A 21,156-nucleotide genomic window follows, 5' to 3' on the forward strand; every position below is an offset into this window, starting at 1 on the left:
CATCACTGATCATCAGAGAAACGCAAATCAAAACTACAATGAGATTATCATTTCAACCCAGTTAAAATGGCTCTTTTTTTTCCTCAAGATGGAGTCTCGCTGTGCCTCCCAGGCTGGAGTGCAGTGGTGTGATCTCAGCTCACTACAATGTCCACCTCCCAGGGTTCAAGCAATTCTCCTGCTTCAGCCTCCTGAAGAGCTGGGATTACAGGTGCCCGACACCACACCCGGCTAATTTTTTGTATTGTTAGTAGAGACAGGGTTTCACCATGTTGGCCAGGCTGGTCTCAAACTCCTGACCTCGTGATCCACCCACCTCAGCTTCCCAAAGTGCTAGGATTATAGGCGTGAGCCACTGCCCCCAGCCCAAATGGCTTTTTCTAAGTCAGGCAATAACAAATGTTGGTGAGAATATGGAGAAAAGAGACCCCTTGTACATCTTCGTGGGGATGTAAATTAGTACAACCACTATGGAGAACAGTTTGGAGGTTCCTCAAAAAACTGAAAATAGGCGTGCCCGGTGACTCATGCCTGTAATCTCAGCACTTTGAGAGGCCAAGGCGGGCAGATCACCTGAGGTCGGGAGTTCGAGACCAGCTTGACCAACATGGGAGAAACCCTGTCTCTCCCATGAGAGACATTAACCAGGCATTGTGGCACATGTCTGTAATCCCAGCTACACGGGAGGCTGAGGCAGGAGAATTGCTTGAACCCAGGAGGTGGAGGTAACATGAGTCGAGATCACACCATTGAACTCCAACCTGGGCAATAAGAGCTAAACTACTGTCAAAAGAAAACCCCCCAAACCCAAAACCAAACAAACAAAAAAACTAAAAATAGAGCTACCATATAATCCAGCAATACCACTTCTCTGCATACACTCAAAAGAAAAGAAGTCAGGAAATCGGTACTTCTACACAATGGAGTACTTCAGCCATAAAAAGAATGAGATCCTGTCATTTGCAACAACATGGGCAAAATTGGAGGCCATTATGTTCAGTGAAATAAGCCAGGCACAGAAACAAGCTTTGCATATTCTCACTTATTTGTGGGAGCTAAAGATTAAAACAATTGAACTCACGGAGACACAAAGTAGAAATATTGTTACAGATGCTGAGAAGGGTAGTAGGGGGAGTGAGAGGCAGATGGGGATGGTTAATGGGTACAAAAAAATAGAATAACATCTAGTATTTGACAGCACAACTGGGTGACTACAGTCAGTAATGATTTAACTATACATTTAAAAATAACAAAGAGTATAACTAGATTGTTTGTAACACAAACGATAAACGCTCGAGGTGATGGATACCTCATTTACCCTGATGTGATTATTACACCTTGCATGCCTATATCAAAATATCTCATGTACCCTATAAATATATATACCTACCATGTACCTACAAAAATAAAAAAGAATATTTTTTATTCTACTTCAAAGACTTTTTCAACAAACAGCATATATAACAGTTTTCAAAATTTATAAAGGTAACTATGCATCAGAATCTCTATATATCCATGATGAAGACAAAGACAAGGATCAACAGGAAATGCTATGTAAATATCCTTGAATATTGAACATTGAACTGTAACTTACTAGCAATAAAAAGATTGCAGACCCTGTTCCCCCACCCCAACCCAATAAAGTTGCTCAAAAACATCATCTCAAATTTCACAAAAAAAGTATGAAGTTATGGGGAAAAATACTACACATTACTTTATAACTCTTGCCCATTCCTCCAGCTAGGGTAGAGTCAGAAGAGCTCTGCAGCACTAGAAACATCTGTATAGAAATATACTTGCCTAGCCAGGCGCGGTGGCTCATACCTGTAATCCCAGCACCTTGGGAGGCTGAGGCGGGTAGATCACGAGGTCAGGAGTTTAAGACCAGACAGGCCAACATGGTGAAACCCTGTCTCTACTAAAAAACACAAAAATTATCTGGGCATGGTGGCTTGTGCCTGTACTCCCAGCTACTTGGCAAGAGGCTGAGGTAGGAGAATTGCTTGAACTGGGACCCAGGAGGCGGAGGTTGCAGTGAGCCAAGATCGCGCCACTGCACTCCAGCCTGGGCTACAGAGTGAGAGTCCACCTCAAAAAAAAAATACACTTGCCTCTGGCCTGGCATGGTGGCTCACACCTGTAATCCCAGCACTTTGGGAGGCCAAGGAGGGTGGATCACTTGAGGTTGGGAGTTCGAGACCAGCCTGGCCAACACTGTGAAATCCCGTCTCTACTAAAAATACAAAAAATTAGCTGGGCATGGTGGCGGGCACCTGTAATCCCAGCTACTTCGGAGGTGGAGGCAAGAGAATTGCTTAAAGTTTCACGTTTGAATTTTCTCTATTTTATGTAATGTTTCATTATTTAAAAAAAAAATTTTATTATAGAAAATTTCACACATATGGAAAAGTTCAGAAATACAGAACTACAATGAGATACACAAAATAATTTAAGGAGCCTCCTTACATCTATCACCAAACTTCAACAGCTATTAACTCATGGCCAATCTTATGTTCACATTAATTTAATGGGCAAATAACATATTAATACAATAGTATATATTTAATATTTGTAAATTTAAAGTGATTTATTTTATATTCTTGCATGTTTTGTTATACTCATTTTTTTGAGTAAAACAAAATTCATTTTATGAATTCTGGACACAAAAAATAAAATACTGGTGTTCATACTGTCATTCTGATACTACACTGAACACTCAAATACTGATACTGTCATTTTGCTTTGTGCTTCACTAGCAAGTGGGGTCTAAGCACTAGAACACTTGTTTTATGCCTACATAACTCAGTCCTCTATAGCACAGTCAATGTCTTGATTACCTCTATATTACAACTTTATACCAAAATATTTATTCCTTAACTACAACCATCATATTTCCACATTGCCTTAAAAACAGATTAAACAGAAACTTTTTTCTGAAAACTTTTCTTTCAAAGCAGTCTTTACAGTATCACCCAGCAGAAGAACCTGAACTTTATAAGTTACACATTTTACCATAACAAAATTCATACAGTATCATAAGGCCAAAAAAAGGAAATAAAAATCTAATGCATTTTTGAGTAATTAGTGGCATTATCCCCTCTAAGCATATATACCTACCATTTTTGTCCTTTAGTAATTTATTGATGATGTTACTAAGGTCAGCAATTTCAGAGGTGGCAGGGATTGAGAAGGGAACATCATCTACGGCATATCTATAAAAAGGAAATGATATGTCAAGTCTACAGATACTTGAACAACTGTGCTTTTATGAATTCGACATACATTTATGGGGTACCTGCTACATGCCAGACATTTTGCTACATGTTGTAAACAAAAATAAATTAAAACTTGGTCTCTGTTCTCAGAAGAGGTTCAAGTCTGGTAATCAAATAGAATGAAGTTATGTAAGAACAATATCATTAGGTAACATGTATAAAGAGCACAAAGACATCATAGGTCATTTTAACCAGAAAAAAGGAGGGCAGGAGAGCAGGGCCTGAAAGGATGCACAAAAATGATAACTATTAAGGTACATTAGAAAAGTGATTAGCCAGGTGTGGTGGCGTGTGCCTGTAGCCCCAGCTACTTCGGAGGCTGAGGTGGGAGGATTGCCTGAGCCCAGGCAGTCAAAGCTACAGTGAGCTGAGATCACACCACTGCACTGCACTCCAGCCTGGGTGACACACACCAAGACCCTGTCTCAAAAGAAAAGTGAGTTTTTGCCAGGTAAGGGAAGGATAGTATGGAAAAAGCAGTGTGCAGGAAAGCAGCGAGAACATCAAAACAATAGCTGGGAGTTGTTAAACTGCCCACCCAACCTATTCCAGAAAGTCCAATTTTGCTCTAAAGTTACCAAAGGCTAAAGAGATATACATGGAGTGCTGTATATACCATGTGAAGTCATTTTTACTTCTTTTTTTGTGGGCAATGAAGAACTATTATAGCAGTGCAAATTAGAAATAACAGATTTTATTTAGTTAGATCTTTCTGGCTGCACAATGGACACTAAATTAGAAGAACACATTATGGGGCAGGTTAGGAGACTCATAAGAGACTGTGAGAAAATATTTGCAAATCATGTATCTAATAAGGAATTCGTATCTAGACTACATTAAGAACACTTATAACTCAATAATAAAAAGACAATGCAAATTTTTTCTCTTTTTTTTTTTTTTTTTCATTTTTGACAATGCAATTTTTAAAATGGCCAATAGGGACATGAAAATGCTCATCATTATCTTGAAAATGCTAATCAAACACAATGAAAATCATTTCACACCCACTAGGGTACTATAATTAAAAAGACAGATAATAACAAGAGTCAGTGAAAATATGGAGCAATTGGAACCCTGATTATTGCTGGCAGTAATATAAAATGGTGCAGTTGCTTTGGAAAACATTCTGGCAGTTTCTCAAAAAGTCAAACATGGAATTATATCTGACCCAAAAACTCCACTTCTAATTATATATGCAAGAGAAATGAAAACATGCATCCACACAAAAACTTATACATGAATGCTCACAAAACGATTCGTAATAGCTACAAGGTGGAAACAACCTAAATGCCCACCAACTGATAATGAAAAAATATGGTACATCCATTCAACGGCTTATTATTGGGCCATAAAAAGGAATGAGGTGCTAATAGATACTATGACATAATTAAACAATTAAAAAAAACCATACTAAGTGAAAGAAGTCACTCACAAAAGACCACATTATATAATTCCATTTATACAAAATGTCCAGAAGAGATAAAGCTACAGAGATAGAAAGCAGATCAATAGGGCTGGGGGTATTATTTAATAAACAGCTAAAGGATGATGAAAAATGTTCTAAAACTGACGGTGGTAATGTCTGCACAACTCTGCAAATACGGTGCTGATGATCCTCAAACCATAATTAGAGCAGTAAGGCTATGGCTATATATTTACGTATATAATTCACATATATGCATTCACATATGTGTGTGTGTGTGTGTGTGTGTGTGTGTGTGTGAGAGAGAGACAATTATATTAGGCCCCCCCTCATTTTACTGACCAAAATATTAAGTGAAAAGAAAAAGCAAGAATTTTATTTATTTATTTACTTGACATAGGGTCTCACTATGTTCCCCAGGCTGGCGTGCAGTTGCATTGATCCTGGCTCACTGCAACCTCTGCCTTTCGGGCTCAAGCAAACCTCCCACGTCAGCCTCCCAAGTAGCTGGGACCACAGGTGGGCACCACCATGCCTGGCTAATTTTTTGTATTTTTGGTAGAGACTGGGTTTCACGATGTTGCTCAGGCTGGTCTTGAACTCCCAAGGTAAGTGATTTGCCCTCCTTGGCCTCCCAAACTGCTGGATTACAGAAGTGAGCCACAGCATCCAGCCAAAAATTTTAATTTCTACATTTTTTTTTTTTTTTACCTTTTGGAGGACCTAAATTCAAACATAAGCATATGACATGTATCCATTCATTTCAGGGGTTAAAACACAGCAGCCTATTATCTCCTACAATTTCATATAAATCAACAATTATCTCAAAGCTGGACACAGTGTCTTATGTCTGTAATCCTAGGACTTTGGGAGACCTAGTTGGGCGGATCACTTGAGGCCAGGAGTTCGAGACCAGCATGGCCAACAAGGCAAAATTATGTCTCTACTAAAAATACAAAAATTAGCCAGGCTTGGTGGCACATGCCTGTAATTCCAGCAACTCCGGAGGCTGCGGTGGGAAAACTGTTAAAGCCCAGGAGACAGAGGTTGCAGTTAGCCAACAATGCACCACTGCAGTCCAGCCTGGGTGACACAGTGAGACTCTGTCTCTAAAAAAATACCAAAACAAACAAAAAAACCCACATATTAAAAAAAGTTTTATTTTAAGAAAAACAAAAAATCCTTTCAATTAAAAAACGTAGTGGTTATGTTAACGCATCACCACATTCCTTGAGAAGTATTAACACTATAAGTATATATACTCATGTACATTGACAATACGATTTGTGTATACTGTAAGCAACAATACAAGAAGAGAAAAGATGATTTACTAGCTCTCCTCATAAAGGTACAAACAAAATAATAAGTATAATTCAGGTGGGAGTTTCCTAGTTTATGGATAACTTTAGCTTATTAATACAACAAATATTTGTTATTATTTTCACTGAAAAATTTGACATTGTTAACTCAGCCAATCCAAGAAGCTTAATATATAGCCCCTGCCCTAAAAAGGCTTCCAATATAGTTGGAAGAGGCCAGGCAAACACAAAGAAAACTAATAATGCAATATATACCACAAGGCAGCTTATAATTAGTTTTCGAATGAGTGCCAAAAGACCTTGAGACCACTGTTTAAAATGTTCATATATCTATATATAGATACATATATGTAAATATGTTTACATTTATGTTAGCAAATATGACATATGTAAGTACATGATAAAGCATATAATGTATTTATATTATATACGTGTATGAATAAAAATATATCAGTAACTAAATTGACTTCACACTTATTAAGAACCAATTCTACCACAACCCCATGTTCAGAGCTCCACTTTCTAGCCTGGTTTCGAAAAGCATCTTCTACCACCTATTAAAAAAAAAAGAAAGAAAGAAAACGTGTTTTCAAAAACCGTGAACCACCACCAGCAGACACACCCTATATAACGACAAGGCCCACTCACTGTTCGTTGTTAAATTACACATGTAGAATGTTTCATTCAGAAAGCAAACCAGAAGCCCTTCAGTCTCCTCCACACTCACAATTCAAATTATAGAGAACCTGCGAAGCTGGGTAGAAAGGAGGCAATCTCAGAAAAAAGGTGACAGCAGGAACAACTAGGGATCCACAAGGTCATACCAAAGGAGTGGTCAAAAAAGATCCTGGTAAGGGAGGGAAGGGTGGAACGCTTACTTACTTCTTGTTATCAGTGTAGAAGCGTGTTTGCAGTTGAGCCATGACGAGGAGTACACACAAGACTTGCCCACGGAAACGTACGGGTTAGTAGACCCACAACAGGGAGCTTCTGTCTTTTAGAACTACAAGGAGGCAGCTCAAAACTAGACTGCACAGGTAAGCGAGGAGCTGCAGTCTATGCCTGAACTCCGCCTTCTCTCCTCCGGTCTCCACCGCAGAAAACACGAGGCCGCCCTTCTACAGATGCCCAGACCACAAACATCGACTACCTACTCCTAGATTTAGGAATCATCGATTAGAAAAGCATGGCCTTAAAGGTAATATGTTCCTTTAATCATTGTTAGAATTCTTCCCGTACAAGTGGGCCTGTTATCGATTAGGAAGATACAGGAAGATCCCTCTCAAATCCGCTTTATTAATAATTTTTTTTTTCAAGAGGCTGTCCTGAGTCTGGATAGTTCAAACACAGCTCCTAGTTACAAGTCTCAGAAAGCATCGCTCTCAAACGCTGTGACCATTGGGAATTGTAGTTTTTCGCCATGCTACCCACGGGGTATCTTAATTTGCATTAAATCCTCCAGACTCCAGCCAGATACCAAATTTTCTCTGTCTTCAGCTTTGCCTGACTAATGCCTTGTCCGTTTTTTTTTTTTTCTTATACATATTCCCAACCAGAGTCTCACTCCGCAGAAATTTTTCCTAACTCTCGTCTCCAATTGCGGGTTTTAGAGGGAAGCGAGAGGCGGAAATACGAAAAAAAGAACGGATGAGAGAGGAAACAGGCGACGGTGGCCGGTAGTGGGCCTAATCTCTTGGGACTGCGCTGCGCGCTCCCGGTGGGATGCGCCTGCGCATTATGCTGGTCTCCATGGCGGGGCCTCGGAGCCAAGACGAGGTTGAGTAGACTCGTTTTGAATTTTCTCCCCTCTGCTCCGGCGGACTTCCCTCCTCGCCTTGTGGGGCTATCGGCGGCGGCAGAACTAGGGGAGTCGGAGGTTTAGCAGCGCTTTCTGCGCCGACCAACTGGACGCTACCTCCCAACCCCCCTTTCTTCCTTCTGCCTCCTCCTCCTCCCGTCACCTCCTGACCCGCGGGAGCTCGGAGCAACTGCCGGCCCCCGCCCCCAGCCGCAGCCGGTCTCTGGCGGCGCACTCCGCCCGGAGCCTGGGGGCCTTTTCCGGGTCCTGCTAATGGCAGGGCCTCCGACCACCGACCCGGCACGGGGCAGGCTGGAGAAGGAGGAGGTTAGGTGTCTTGAGGGTTGCTGAGCCCGAGGACGCGCCATCGCCGCGGAGAAGGAGCCGGACCCCTTGGGCGGAGCGCCCAATGTGTGGTCCCTCACGCAGTCCCGCATCTTGCTTTTTAGAATTCTTTTTCCCCTTTCTGAGCCCTTTTATACTTTATGTTTAGAAGGAGAAAATCATTCTCCCACACCTTCTCCCCCTCCTCCTCCCCCAGTTTCTTCCTTTTTTGTCTTGCAGTTAACCCAAAGGCCTATGTCTTGTTCTCAGTGGTCCCAAGAATTAGTCCAATATAGTCGTTTTTCTGAGGGAGGATGGATGGAGATGACCATCCAGATTCCAAAGTCACTTTTTAAGGCATTCGCTTCAAGAGACAAACAGTTTAGAATCACGCAGAACTGGATTGCCAAGTTTGTGGGCAGAGCGGTATGTGTGCAGGTGAAGACAACTAAAGCTTTCCTTTGTTAGGTTCTTAAAAGATGTCCTACAGTTAGGTAGACGCCTAATATTTTAATAGAGAAAGAGATTTATTAGCAATGACAGTAGAAGTAGGAATCTTTTCAGGTTACTCGCCTTTGTAGATGGAATGCGGACCCTGGAACTAGAATTCATGGGTTCAAAGCCTGCCTCTGCTACTTAACGTTTCTGTGCCACACTTTTATCAACTGTGAGAATTAACTGCGGCATAGGAAGCAGTCAGTGTATGTTTATTATCATCGTAGTAGTTACCAATTCCAGTTTAACTAGGAGCTTTGCCAGCGTGAACAGATAAGGGAGAATAGGCACACTGAGTGGAGGAATAAAATTAGAAAACCTCTGTGCTCAAGTCCCAGGAAATCATTTATTAGGACTGGGCTTGCTAATGGAAATGGTGGTCGTTTAACCATGTGGTTGTTGTAGTGGTGAGGATTTACACGTTACGTTAAATAAGTCGTGGGCACCCAAAGCTTGAACCACTTTCTTAATGAAGACTTGCCATTTAATCTGTGTTTATTGATAATATATCAGTAGTTAAAATATGTTTATAAATATATAATTCAGCAGGTTAATACATTTGTATCATTAATTTGAAATTTATCAAAAAATATACAGTACCTGATAGAGTCAATATAGTTTGATCTTAATTTGAATCGAAAATTACCAGGAAAATAAAGAACCTGAATATATGCTTAATAGATAAGGCTTTCCGTTTGCAAAACAGAAATCCTGATTTGACTGAAATACATTTTTCATTTGACGGACACCTTCAGTTAAGGAAAGATTAGTTAAATAAGCATTTAAAATAACTACCCAGAATTGTGTTTTACAGTTTTTTTCGACAACTTCTGTGTCATGTTTGGTGTTGCCTCCAAGCAGTACCTAGGATAGCTGATGCTTTTACTTTGAGTGTTTTTCTTTAGTTGGAGCATTAACTGCAAGTTTTTGGTTGGTAATCATTTTCTATGGGATTTATTTTTTATATGGTCCTCGTGGAGACACATTGTCATCTGGAGAACCACAGTTTGGAAAATACATTTCTCATTATTAAAGTTTCTTGTTTTCTGTATATAATGGCATAGTGTGGTATCATACAAATATTATGTATTAGGGCTTTGGAGTCCTAATTGGGGTGTGTGTGTGTGTGTGTGTGTGTGTGTGTGTGTGTTTTCCAATTTGGTTTTGAATCTGAACCTAATAATGTACTCTGTGATCTTAAGAAGTTTCTTGACAGTTTCAGTTTTCTTATCTGTAAACAGATAAAAAGATCTGCCTCAGAGTCACTGTAAGGATTAAATGAATTTGTAAAGCTCTCAAGGAGTGGCCTAATCCCAACACTTTGGGAAGTCGAGGCAGGCGTATCATGTGAGGTCAGGAGTTCGAGACCAGCCTGGCCAACATGGTGAAACCCCGTCTCTACTAAAAATACAAAAATTAGCCGGGCGTGATGGCAGGCATCTATAATCCAAGCTACTTGGGAGACTGAGGCAGGAGAATCGCTTGAACCTGGGAGGTGGAGATTGCAGTGAGCTGAGATTGTGCCACTTCACTACAGCCTGGGCAAAAGAGCGAAACTCCATCTCTCTTTTTTTTCTTTTCTTCCTTCAAAAATTAATCTCCAACGAAACTCCGTATAAAAAAATAAATAACTCTCAGAACAAAGAAGTAAAAAGAGGTTTGTTTGTGCAGAGTAAAAAAACCAGGTAGAAATGGATTACAGGGAACTTACAGGAAGAGCAAACCATAACTAGACATTGTGAACACCAGCCTTAGATTTTTTTTTCCCTGAAAATTAGAAAGTGCTTTTTTTTTTCTTTGAGTTGAAGTCTTACTCTGTTGCCCAGCATGGAGTGCAGTGGCATGATCTTGTCTCCAGCCTCCGCCTCCTAGTTTCAAGTGATTCTCCTGCCTCAGCCTCCCAAAAGCTGGGATTGCAGGCTTCTGCCACCACACCCGGTTGATTTTTGTTTTTTAAGAAGAGACAGGGTTTCACTATGTTGGCCAGGCTGGCCTCAAACTCCTGACCTCAAGTGATCTGCCTACCTTGGCTTCTCAAAGTCCTGGGATTACAGACATGAGCCACTGCGCCCAGCAGAAAATTTAAAAATTAGTATAGGTTATTGTTTATATATTTGTATACGTTTAAAGTTTTGATATTTAACATATAACTGTAAAACTTGATCCTTAAAAAAGAAATTCTATTAAAATATTTGTGAATTCGTCTTGATTTCATTTTGACACCAATTCATAGTAATTTTGTACATAATATAAAAGGAACATTATGTCATTTACCTATCTCTAAAAGATGAAGTAAATTTTATTTTCTTGAGTACTTTTGAGCAATATTTTTTAAAGATCCGATGCTGATAATGAATAGATTTAATGATCTTTTACAAGATGTACCATTAACCAAGGTGCCTGGAATTAAAAGAAACTCAGCTTCGTCTTGTACCATTAACCAAGGTACCTAGAATCAAAAGAAACTCAACTTCAAGCTGCTTTCTCTTTAATTATTATTTTAGGTGATTTATTATCAGATTATTGGTTTTAACAGATAATATTTTAATACACCGAAGTCTGGGTGGGATACTAAAAACATGATTGGATGTTAAGATCATTTTTTTAAATGTATATTACACCTAAGAAATTACCTCCAAAATTTTGAACTGATAGAATTGCTGTTGAACAAGATCAAAACAGCAATGGCCTAAGTATGGTCCTTGAAAGAGATCTGAGTGTTAACAACCTGAATTGTCTCTTCCCCTCTGCCATACATTCACTGTGTAAAAACAATAAAAAGCCCTTTCTCCCTATAAATAAAAACACTGAACTAATTTTACAGATGCTTTCCAACCTTTACTTTTGATATAAGATAAAATCCACTTTTTAAATGTGATAACAAAACATTCTAGAAAGCAATTTGCCAGCAAAATGTAATGCCTTAGTGTATTTTCTGAAATCTAATCATTATTAACTGTTTAGGCTCCATATTTAATACTTTCTTTTTTCTTTCTGCTCTCTTTATCCAATTGTAATACTTCTTACTTAAGAAATAAGCTTGTCAATTCTAGGGCTTGGGAGGTAGGGCATGGGGAGAGGAGCTTTTATTTTAAAGCTTCTTGTGGCTCTAAAACATGCCCTATTAAATATTTTCATTGAGGAAAAATATAATTGGTTAGAGATCTTTGTTTCAGTGGTAGTTATAAAATATGAGAATTTAAATGTTCTAAACCCCTGATTTTAGAAAAGGAAACAGAGATTGCTACCTGTCCCAAGATACATGCAATTATTATCTGTAAGGTCAGTCCTTGTCGTTTTAGTTCTATTCAGTTGATGATAATACCACACCAGGCTGATAATGATTATTTTAAAATAAAACCTGCATAACAAAATCTAGTAATTTATGTAAATAAAATATACATTAAATACCTTCTCATTACAGAGAAAATGCTTCTGTGAAGACACAAAGCTTTCACATAAATGAAGCTACAGCTATCATGATTTAGTGACCCCAAAAGTAAGAACTTCCGTGGATAAGAAAGGACATTTATTGGGTTAGTAGAATGCTTGAGGCCTGAAATTTAAACCTGAGCCACTATCTGAAGGTAATAATTTTATTTTTAACTAATTGAAAGTAATAATATTATTTTAAAAACTTAACTATTATCTGTTACATATTTAAAAAGTCGAATTGCCTTTGTATATAGGTACTTTGTACCATTTATGGTTACCAGTTGGAAAAGAACATTTTATACCTAGTTATTTAATATTAATATCTTCATTCTTAAAACCTTTACTTTGACAGAGTTAATTGGCAGTTAGGGATAGAAACTCAGCGTGTCATATACTGACATTCAGGATAGTTGAGAAAATCAGCTATTTTAAGTCACTCTGCAGTTGTCAGGATTGAAGAAGATAAAGCAAATTGATGGAAGAAAGGAGGAAGAAAGAAGTAATACTTTTCGTTAAATCCAAATTTTTTTTAAAAGTGTGTCTATAACTTACATATGTACTTTTGGCTGGGTACAGTAGCTCACGCCTGTAATCGCAGCACTGTGGAAGGCCGAGGCGGGTGGATCACGAGGTCAGGAGATTGAGACCATCCTGGCCAACATGATGAAACCCTGACCCTACTAAAAATACAAAAATTAGCTGAGCATGGTGGCACATGCCTGTAATCCCAGCTACTTGGGAGGCTGAGGCAGGAGAATCGCTTGAACCAGGGAGTCAAGAGGCTGCAGTGAGCAGAGATCGTGCCACTGCACTCTAGCCCGGTGACAGAGCAAGACTCCATCTCAAAAAAAAAAAAAAAAAAAGTACCTTTAATCTCCATTTCAACTATGGGTTAGGTCAATTGTCATACTAAATCCCAATTTTCCATATAGAAACTACTTTAATATTTTCTCAGAGTAACCACAAAAAGCTTTTTTAACCCATAGATTTTCATTCCCAGAAGTCAGTAGAAAATAAAGTTATCTTTATTCCATTGGCAAAATCCCAATATGGCCAAAATTCTGCAGTAGGTCCTCTATCAACATACTCCCCAACCCTTAACTAGTGTATGTAACCTAGGGCAGTCATTCTTCCTGGGTCTTTCACTGCTGCGTCTAGTGCAGGCCTGCTGAATCCCTCTAAGTTCTTTGAGTCTCAGAGGTACTTGCTTTCTCATCTCCAAGTAAAACTTTTCACTCCCTTAGAGTACTCTTTTTAACTCGTCTTAAAGGAAGAAATCTATCCTTACATAAATTTATACAAATTTCTTAATGGCTGATGTTCTCTCCAAAGTTTTAATCTTTTTGTTTAAGAAAGGGTTTATTAGCATCAATGAAAATTTTACTGATGAAATTTCAGAGTGTGTAAAAGTTAATAAAGTAAAAAAAATTTAGACTAGTGAAGGGTAACTTGCACTGGGATCAGGGTACCTGTGAGGAAACTGGGAATATGTGGATTTCTTACCCCTAAGCTGTTGACAGTTTTTACAACTCCTTCATAAACTCCGCTTCTCACTCTGTTGTACCTAATATTTTCTCAATAGCTGCAATGCCTACATAGTTAGAGCTCTAGCTTTTGGGTGGTGTCAGAGACAGAGCTTTTTGTATGTTAGGGTACTGCTTCTAATTAAATTTTAACTAGGAAAAGTTGAAAACAAAAGGGAATAATTTCTTTTAACATCTTTAATTTGTTAACCTATCCAGAAAAAGATTTAAAGCTGTGGATTATTGACTAATAGAATAAGAAGAGAGCTTTCTCGATTGCCTTGAAAATGTTCCTATTGTCATAATAGAGTGTGGACTTTGAAATCAACACACATAGGTTTGAATTCTTGCTCAGCCACTCAGCGTATTTGTAATCTTGGGAAAGTTACTTATCAGCCTATCCTATATGTAAATTGGAATAAGCAACTGAACCAGAGCTTTTGAAAGGGTTAGATAAAACAGGTAAAACACTTTTAGTCTAGTGCCTTACTATGGTAAGTGCTCAATAAATGATAACCTTATAATTTGAGCAATGAAACTCAGCTTCTTTTTCTATAAAATGGTGATAATAATAGGTCCTATATCACAGAACAGTAGAGTGATTGTTGATAATTCTAGTTAATAATTATTTAGGATAGTTGAGATTCAATACATTATAAATTATTTTGTAACTCTGACAATTAAATTCATATATTTAAAAGTGAAGAGCTCTCAAAAATATTAAGAAATTATTTTAATTTTAATGTCATTATGTTTAGACAGTGAATATTTCAATATATTCAGTTTACTTTAGAAAATTAAGCCAGACATGATGGCTCACTTGTAATCCCAGCAAGAGTGGGCTAAGGCAGGCAGATCACTCAAGGCCAGGAGTTCAAGACCAGCCTGACCAACATGGTGAAGCTCCTTCTCTAATAAAAATACAAAAATTAGCCAGGCATGGTAGCAAGCACCTATAATCCAAGCTACTTGAGAGGCTCAGGGCAGGAGAATTGCTTGAACCCAGGAGACAGAGGTTGCAGTGAGCCGAGATTGTGCCACTATACTCCAGTCTGGGCAGCAGAGTAAAACTCTGCCTCAAAAAAAAAAAAGAAAGGAAAAAGAAAATTAAACTGTATTCTAATTGTATTCTTCACAATTTACTTTAGGATAGTAAACTGTATTCCTAATGGACAGAAAAAAAGATAAATTTTTAAAATGTTATATTCTTAAAATATTTTATTTTTAAAAAGCCCCTCAATAGGACCTTATTTGCAGTTGAATCTAACTTTGTAAAAATTTTCTGTTTTTTTTGAGACAAAGTCTTGCTCTGTCCACAGGCACCAGGCTGTAGTACAGTGGCTCGAACTTGGCTCACTGCAACCTCTGCCTCCCAGGTTCAAGCAGTTCTTCTGCCTCAGCCTCCCGAGTAGCTGGGACTACAGGCACGTACCACCATACCCAGCTGATTTTTGTACTTTAGTAGAGACAGGGTTTCACCATGTTGGCCAGGATGGTCTTGATCACTTGACCTCATGATCCGCCTACCTAGCCTCCCAAAGTGCTGGGATTACAGGTGTGAGCCACTACGCCCAGCCAAGTTTCTTATTTTAATAGAGTTCTTCTATATTTCTGTTCAGTGCACATTAGAAATCAGTCAATAAATTATAGTTAAATGAACTTTAAAAATCAGGATAATCAACTCTTAGAAACATAAAATCTTAGAACTGGATGGGATCTTAGAGATTACTTACTGATAATTTAAGGAACTGGAAATTGAAGTTCAGAGAAGTTAACAATTTGAATATTTCATTGAATCTGGGTAGATCTCATGTTCTTTTATTTTGTTTTGAGAGGGTCTCACTCTGTCACCCAGGCTGGAGTGCCAGCTCACTGCAGCCTTGAACTCCTGGTCCTCTCACCTCAGCCCTCTGATTAAGTAGCTAGGACTACAGGCACAAGACATCACACCTGGCTAAATTTTTTTAGTGTTTGTAGAGATACAATCTTGCCTTGTTGCCTAGGCTGGTCATGAACTCCTCCCCTCAGTTGATCTTCCTGCCTTAGCCTCCAAAAGCACCAGGATTACAGACATGAACCACTGCATCTGGGCTCCCATGTTCTTTCTCTGCTACATTTATGAGATGTTCATGAATTTTTAAAATTAGACAGTAATACTGAAATAGAGCTTTTTAGTCTTCTAAAAGTGTAAAAGTTTTGCAATATTTTTCAAAGACAGTATAGAGAAAAGTATATTTGGAATCTCAAACTAAGCCTGGAAAAGTTTTGAGTACATCAGTTAGATGACTAGAATTTGTTTTTTTCTTTGTGTGGGTTGCACAGTCTAGTCCTGAACTCTTGGGCTCAGGCAATCCTCCCGCCTTGGCCTTGTGTACAGATTTTTGTGGGATATAAGTTTTCAGCTCCATTGGGTAAATATGTAGTAGTGCATTTTCTAGGGTGTATGGTAAGCCTATGCTTAGCTTTGTAAGAAACTGCTGAAGTACCTCCTAAAGTGGCTATACCATTTTCCATTCCCAGCAACAACAAATGAGAGTTCCTGCTGTTCTGCATCCTTGTCAGCTTTTGATATTGTCAGTTGTTTTATTTTAGCTATTCTATTAGGTGTTTGTGATAACTAAATTTTTATTTCATTTGCAGTTCCCCTATGACGTGATGTTAAGCATGTTTTCATATGTTTAGTTGCCATCTGTATTTTCTTTGGTGAAGTGTATATTTTGACCATTTTTTTTCTTTTTTTTTTAGTTAAACTTTAAGTTCTGGGATACATGTGCAGATCGTGCAGGATAGTTTCATAGGTATACACATGCCATGGTGGTTTGCTGCATCCATCCCCGTCACCTACGTTAGTTATTTCTCCTAATGTTATCCCTTCCCAATCCCCCCACCCCCTGCTGTCCCTCCCCTACCCCTTCTACCCCCTAACAGGCCCCAGTGTGTGATGTTCCCCTTCCTCTGTCCATGTGTTCTCATTGTTCAACACCCACTTATGAGTGAGAACATGCGGTGTTTGGTTTTTTGTTTTTGTGTCAGTTTGCTGAGAATGATGGTTTCCAGATTCATCCATGTCCCTGCAAAGGACATGAACTCATCCTTTTTTATGGCTGCATAGTATTCCATGGTGTATATATGCCACATTTTCTTTATCTAGTCTATCCTTGATGGGCATTTGGGTTGGTTTCAAGTCTTTGCTATTGTAAACAGTGCTGCGATGAACATATGCGTGCATGTGTCTTTATAATAGAACAATTTATAATCCTTTGGGTATATAGCCAGTAATGGGATTGCTGGGTCAAATGGTATTTCTATTTCTATATCCTTGAGGAATTGGCACACTGTCTTCCACAATGGTTGCACTAATTTGCACTCCCACCAACAGTGTAAATGCGTTCCTATTTCTCAACATCCTCTCCAGCATCTGTTGTCTCCAAATTTTTTAATGATCATCATTCTAACTGGCGTGAGATATTATCACAATGTGATTTTGATTTGCATTTTTCTTATGACCAGTGATGATGAGAATTTTTTCATAATGTTTGTTGGCTGCATAATTGTCTTAATTTGAAAAGTGCCTGTTCCTTTGCCCACTTTTGGATTGGGTTGTTTGTTTTTTTCTTGTGAACTTGTTTTAGTTCTTTGTAGATTCTGGATATTAGCTCTTTGTCAGATGGGTAGCTTGCAAAAATTTTTTCCCATTCTGTTCATTGCTGGTTCACTCTAATGATTGTTTATTTTGCTGTGCAGAAGCTCTGGAGTTTAATTTTACATCCCATTTGTCTATTTTGGCTTTTGTTGCCAATGCTTTTGGTATTTTAGTCATGAAGTCCTTGCCTATGTTTATGTCCTGACTCATATTGCCTAGGTTTTCTTCTAGGGTTTTTATGATGTTAGGTCTTATGTTTAAATCTTTAATCCATCTGGAGTTAATTTTTGTATAAGGTGTAAGGAAGGGGTCTAGTTTCAGCTTTCTGCACATGGCTAGCCAGTTTTCCTGACACCGTTTATTAAACAGGGAATCCTTTCCCCGTTGCTTGTTTTTGTCAGGTTTGTCAAAAATCAGATGGTTGTAGATGTGCAGCATTACTTCCAAGGCATCTGTTCTGTTCCATTGGTCTTTTGGCCATTTTTAAAACTGGGTTCTGAGTGTTTAAAGTTTTTTGTATATTTGGGATACAAATCCTTTATCAGAATGTATTTTGCAAACATTTTCTTCCAGTTCATAATTCATCTTCTCATTTCTTTGATATTGTCCTTTCCAGAGAGCAGAAGATTTTTTTTTTCTTTTTCTTTTTTTTTTTTTTTGAGACAAAGTTTTGCTCTTGTCACCCAGGCTGGAGGTCAGTGGTGCTATCTCACTGCAACCTCCGTCTCCCAGGTTCAGGCAATTCTCCTCAGCCTCTTGATTAGCTGAAATTACAGATATATACCACCATATCCAGCTAATTTTTATATTTTTAGTAGAAACAGGGTTTCACCAATTTGGCCAGATTGGTCTTGAACTCCTGACCTCAGGTGATCCCCCTGCCTCGGCCTCCCAAAGTGCTGAGATTACAGGCATGAGCCACCATGCCCGGCTGACAGCAAAAGTTTTTAAAAATACAAGAAAGGGATGATCAATGAAAGAAATAACTAATAAACTGGACTTCATTAAAATTAGCGTTGTATTTAAAAAGTCATTGCCATACCCAAAGTCTTCTAGGTTTTCTCCTCTGTTACCTTCTAGGAATTGTATAGTTTGTGTTTTAGTTTATATGATTCATTTTGAGTTAGGTGTTTTTTGTTTTTTTTTTTGAGACAGAGTTTCACTCTTGCTGCCCAGGCTGGAGTGCAATGGCATGCTCAGCTCACTGCAACCTCCGCCTCCTGGGTTCAAATGATTCTCCTACCTCAGCCTCCCCAGTAGCTGGGACTACAGGCACCTGCCACCACGCCCAGCTAATTTTGTAATTTTAGTAGAGATGGGTTTTCTCCATATTGGTCAGGCTGCTCTCAAACTCCCAACTTCAGGTGATCTGCCCACCTTGGCCTCCCAAAATCCTGGGATGACAAGCATGAGTCACTGTGCCTGGCCCATTTTAATTATTTTTTTCTTTTTTTTTTGTCATGCTGCTGATAAATTGAGTTAATTTTTTAAGGGTGTAAGGTTTGTGTCTAGATTACTTTTTTTTTGCATATAGATGTCCATTTCTTCCAGACCCGTTTGTTGAAAAGACTACTCTAGGCGGGGCGCAGTGGCTCAAGCCTGTAATCCCAGCACTTTGGGAGGCCGAGGCGGGTGGATCACGAGGTCAACAGATCGAGACCATCTTGGCCAACATGGTGAAACCCCGTCTCTACTAAAAATTACAAAAATTAGCTGGGCACGGTGGTGCGTGCCTGTAATCCCAGCTGCTCGGGAGGCTGAGGCAGGAGAATTGCCTGAACCCAGGAGGCGGAGACTGCGGTGAGCCGAAATCGCGCCATTGCACTCCAGCTTGGGTAACAAGAGCGAAACTCCGTCTCAAAAAAAAAAAAAAAAGCAAAGACTATTCTTTCTCCACTGAATTGCTTTTATTCCTTTGTTAAAGATCAGTTGACTGTGTAGATCTGTACCTAGGCTCTCTATTCTATTCTTTTAATCTATTGACCTTTTTTTTTTTTTTTTGACAGTATCATGTTGTTGTTGTTGTTATTGTTGTTGTTTTAAGGCATAGTCTTGCTCTGTTGCCCAGGCTGGAGTGCAGTGGCATGATATCAGCTCACTGCAACCTCTGCTTTCTCAGTTCAAACGATTCTCGTGCCTCAGCCTCTCCAGTAGCTGGGATTACAGGTGTACACCACCACACCCAACTAAATTTTGTATTTTTAGTACAGTTAGGGTTTCACTATGTTGGCCAGGCTGGTCTCAAACTCCTGACCTCAGGAGATCCGCCTGCTTTGGCCTTTCAAAATGCTGGGATTACAGGTGTGAGCCACCATGCCCCACCAGTGTCCCGTTGTTTTGATTAGATTATCATAGGTTTCCAGTAAGTCTTTGAAATTGGGTTGTATTAGTCCTCCAAGTTTGTTCTTCTTCAGTATTGTACTGGCTATTCACTTAGGCCTTTTGCCTTTTTACAAAAACTTTAAATCAGCTTTTTGATATGTACAATATAACTTGCTGTATTTTTTTTTCCTGGTTTTTAGAGACAAGGTCTTGCTCTGTCACCCAGCCTGAAGTGATATGCTATATTTTGGTTGGGATTTATTGAATATATAGATCAAGTTGGGAAAAATTGACATCTTAACGATATGGAGCCTCCTTATCTATGAACATGGACTATCTCTCCACTTATTTAGATATTTGATGTTTTTATCAAAATTTTATAGTTTTCCTTATGTGGTTCCTGTGCATATTTTATTAGATTTATACCTAAGTATTTCCCTCTCTCTCTCTCTCTCTCTCTCTGCCTCCCTCTCTCTTCCTCTCCCCCCCACTCCGTGTGTCTCTCTCTCTTTCTCTCTCTCTCTCTGGTGCTAATGTAAATAGTGTTGGGTTTTGTCTTGTTTTGTTTTTTTGAGATGGGGTCTCACTCTGTCACCCAGGCTGGAGTCCTGGTCTTGAACTCCTGACCTCAGGTGATCCACCCACCTCAGCCTCCAAAAGTGCTAGGATTACAGGCATGAGCCACTGCACCCGACCTAGAATTGTTTATTAGTTCCAGGAGGGTTTTTTTTGTTTTTGTTTTGCCTTTGGGATTTTCTACAAAGATGGTTTTGTCATCCCAAAGTGTTGGGATTACACATGTGAGCCACCAGGCCTGGCCTGCTTTTTCTGCATCTATTGATATGATCATACAATTTCTGTTGGTACCTAATGTGATTCTAATGCCTGTATATGTGATGGATTACATGAATTTATTTTCAAATATTGAACCAGCCCTGTGTACCTGTAATAAATCCCACTTGGTTTTAGTGTATGATTTTTTGATACATTTTTAGACTTGATTTGCTAATCTTTTATTAAGGATTTTTGTATTTATGTCATGAGAGGTATTAGTCTATGGTTTTCCTTTTTAAAAATATCTTGCCAGGCATGGTGGCTCATGCCACCATGTTTTGAATATAATCCCAGCACTTTAGGAGGCCAAGGCAGGTGGATCACCTGAGGTCGGGAGTTCGACACCAGCCTAGCCAACATGGTGAAACCCTCTCTCTATTAAAAATACAAAATTAGCTGGGTATCCTGGTGCATGTCTATAATTCCAACTACTTGGGAGGCTGAGACCGGAGAATCACTTGAACCTGGGAGATGGAGGCTGCAGTGAGCCAAGATTGCAAAACTGCACTCCAGCCTGGGCGAGGTGGTGTAAGACTCTGTCTCAAAAAAAATGTAAATATATATTTATCTGGTTTTGGTATTAGGATAATACTGGCCTCATAGGATGAGTCAGGAAATGTTCCCTCTGCTTCTGTTTTCTTTAAGATGTTACAGAACACTGGCACATTTCTGCTTTAAATGTTTGGTAAAATTCACCAGTAAAACCATCTGTGCCTCTTGCTATTTTATAAGGTTATCAATTATTGATTCAGTCTCTTTTATAGA

General features: G+C 39.0%; 2 protein-coding genes across 36 annotated transcripts in view; one reads left to right on the forward strand and one right to left on the reverse strand.

The window, feature by feature from the left end:
* WDR12 (WD repeat domain 12) overlaps positions 1-7,161 on the reverse strand; it is a 32,865-nt gene extending 25,704 nt beyond the window's left edge. Inside the window, exons 1-2 of the mRNA XM_002749652.7 lie at positions 6,900-7,161; positions 3,118-3,212 (exon numbers count right to left, since the gene is read on the reverse strand). Of these exons, the coding sequence (XP_002749698.1) occupies positions 3,118-3,212; positions 6,900-6,940 (136 nt within the window). The 5' untranslated portion in view covers positions 6,941-7,161. The remainder of the gene's footprint in view (positions 1-3,117; positions 3,213-6,899) is intronic.
* A 572-nt stretch (positions 7,162-7,733) lies between these two features.
* CARF (calcium responsive transcription factor) overlaps positions 7,734-21,156 on the forward strand; it is a 92,968-nt gene continuing 79,545 nt past the window's right edge. For 13 of the 35 annotated variants that reach the window (XR_013519051.1, XR_013519044.1, XR_013519048.1 and 10 more), the window contains exons 1-2: positions 7,734-8,577; positions 12,059-12,221. The gene's annotated coding sequence lies outside the window, so the exon portion shown is untranslated. The remainder of the gene's footprint in view (positions 8,578-12,058; positions 12,222-21,156) is intronic. The other 22 variants (XR_013519058.1, XR_008482256.2, XR_008482258.2 and 19 more) reach the window with 3 other exon arrangements.

Source organism: Callithrix jacchus, chromosome 6 (genome assembly GCF_049354715.1).
Source record: "Callithrix jacchus isolate 240 chromosome 6, calJac240_pri, whole genome shotgun sequence".
In the NCBI taxonomy this organism is placed as follows: domain Eukaryota; kingdom Metazoa; phylum Chordata; class Mammalia; order Primates; family Cebidae; genus Callithrix; species Callithrix jacchus.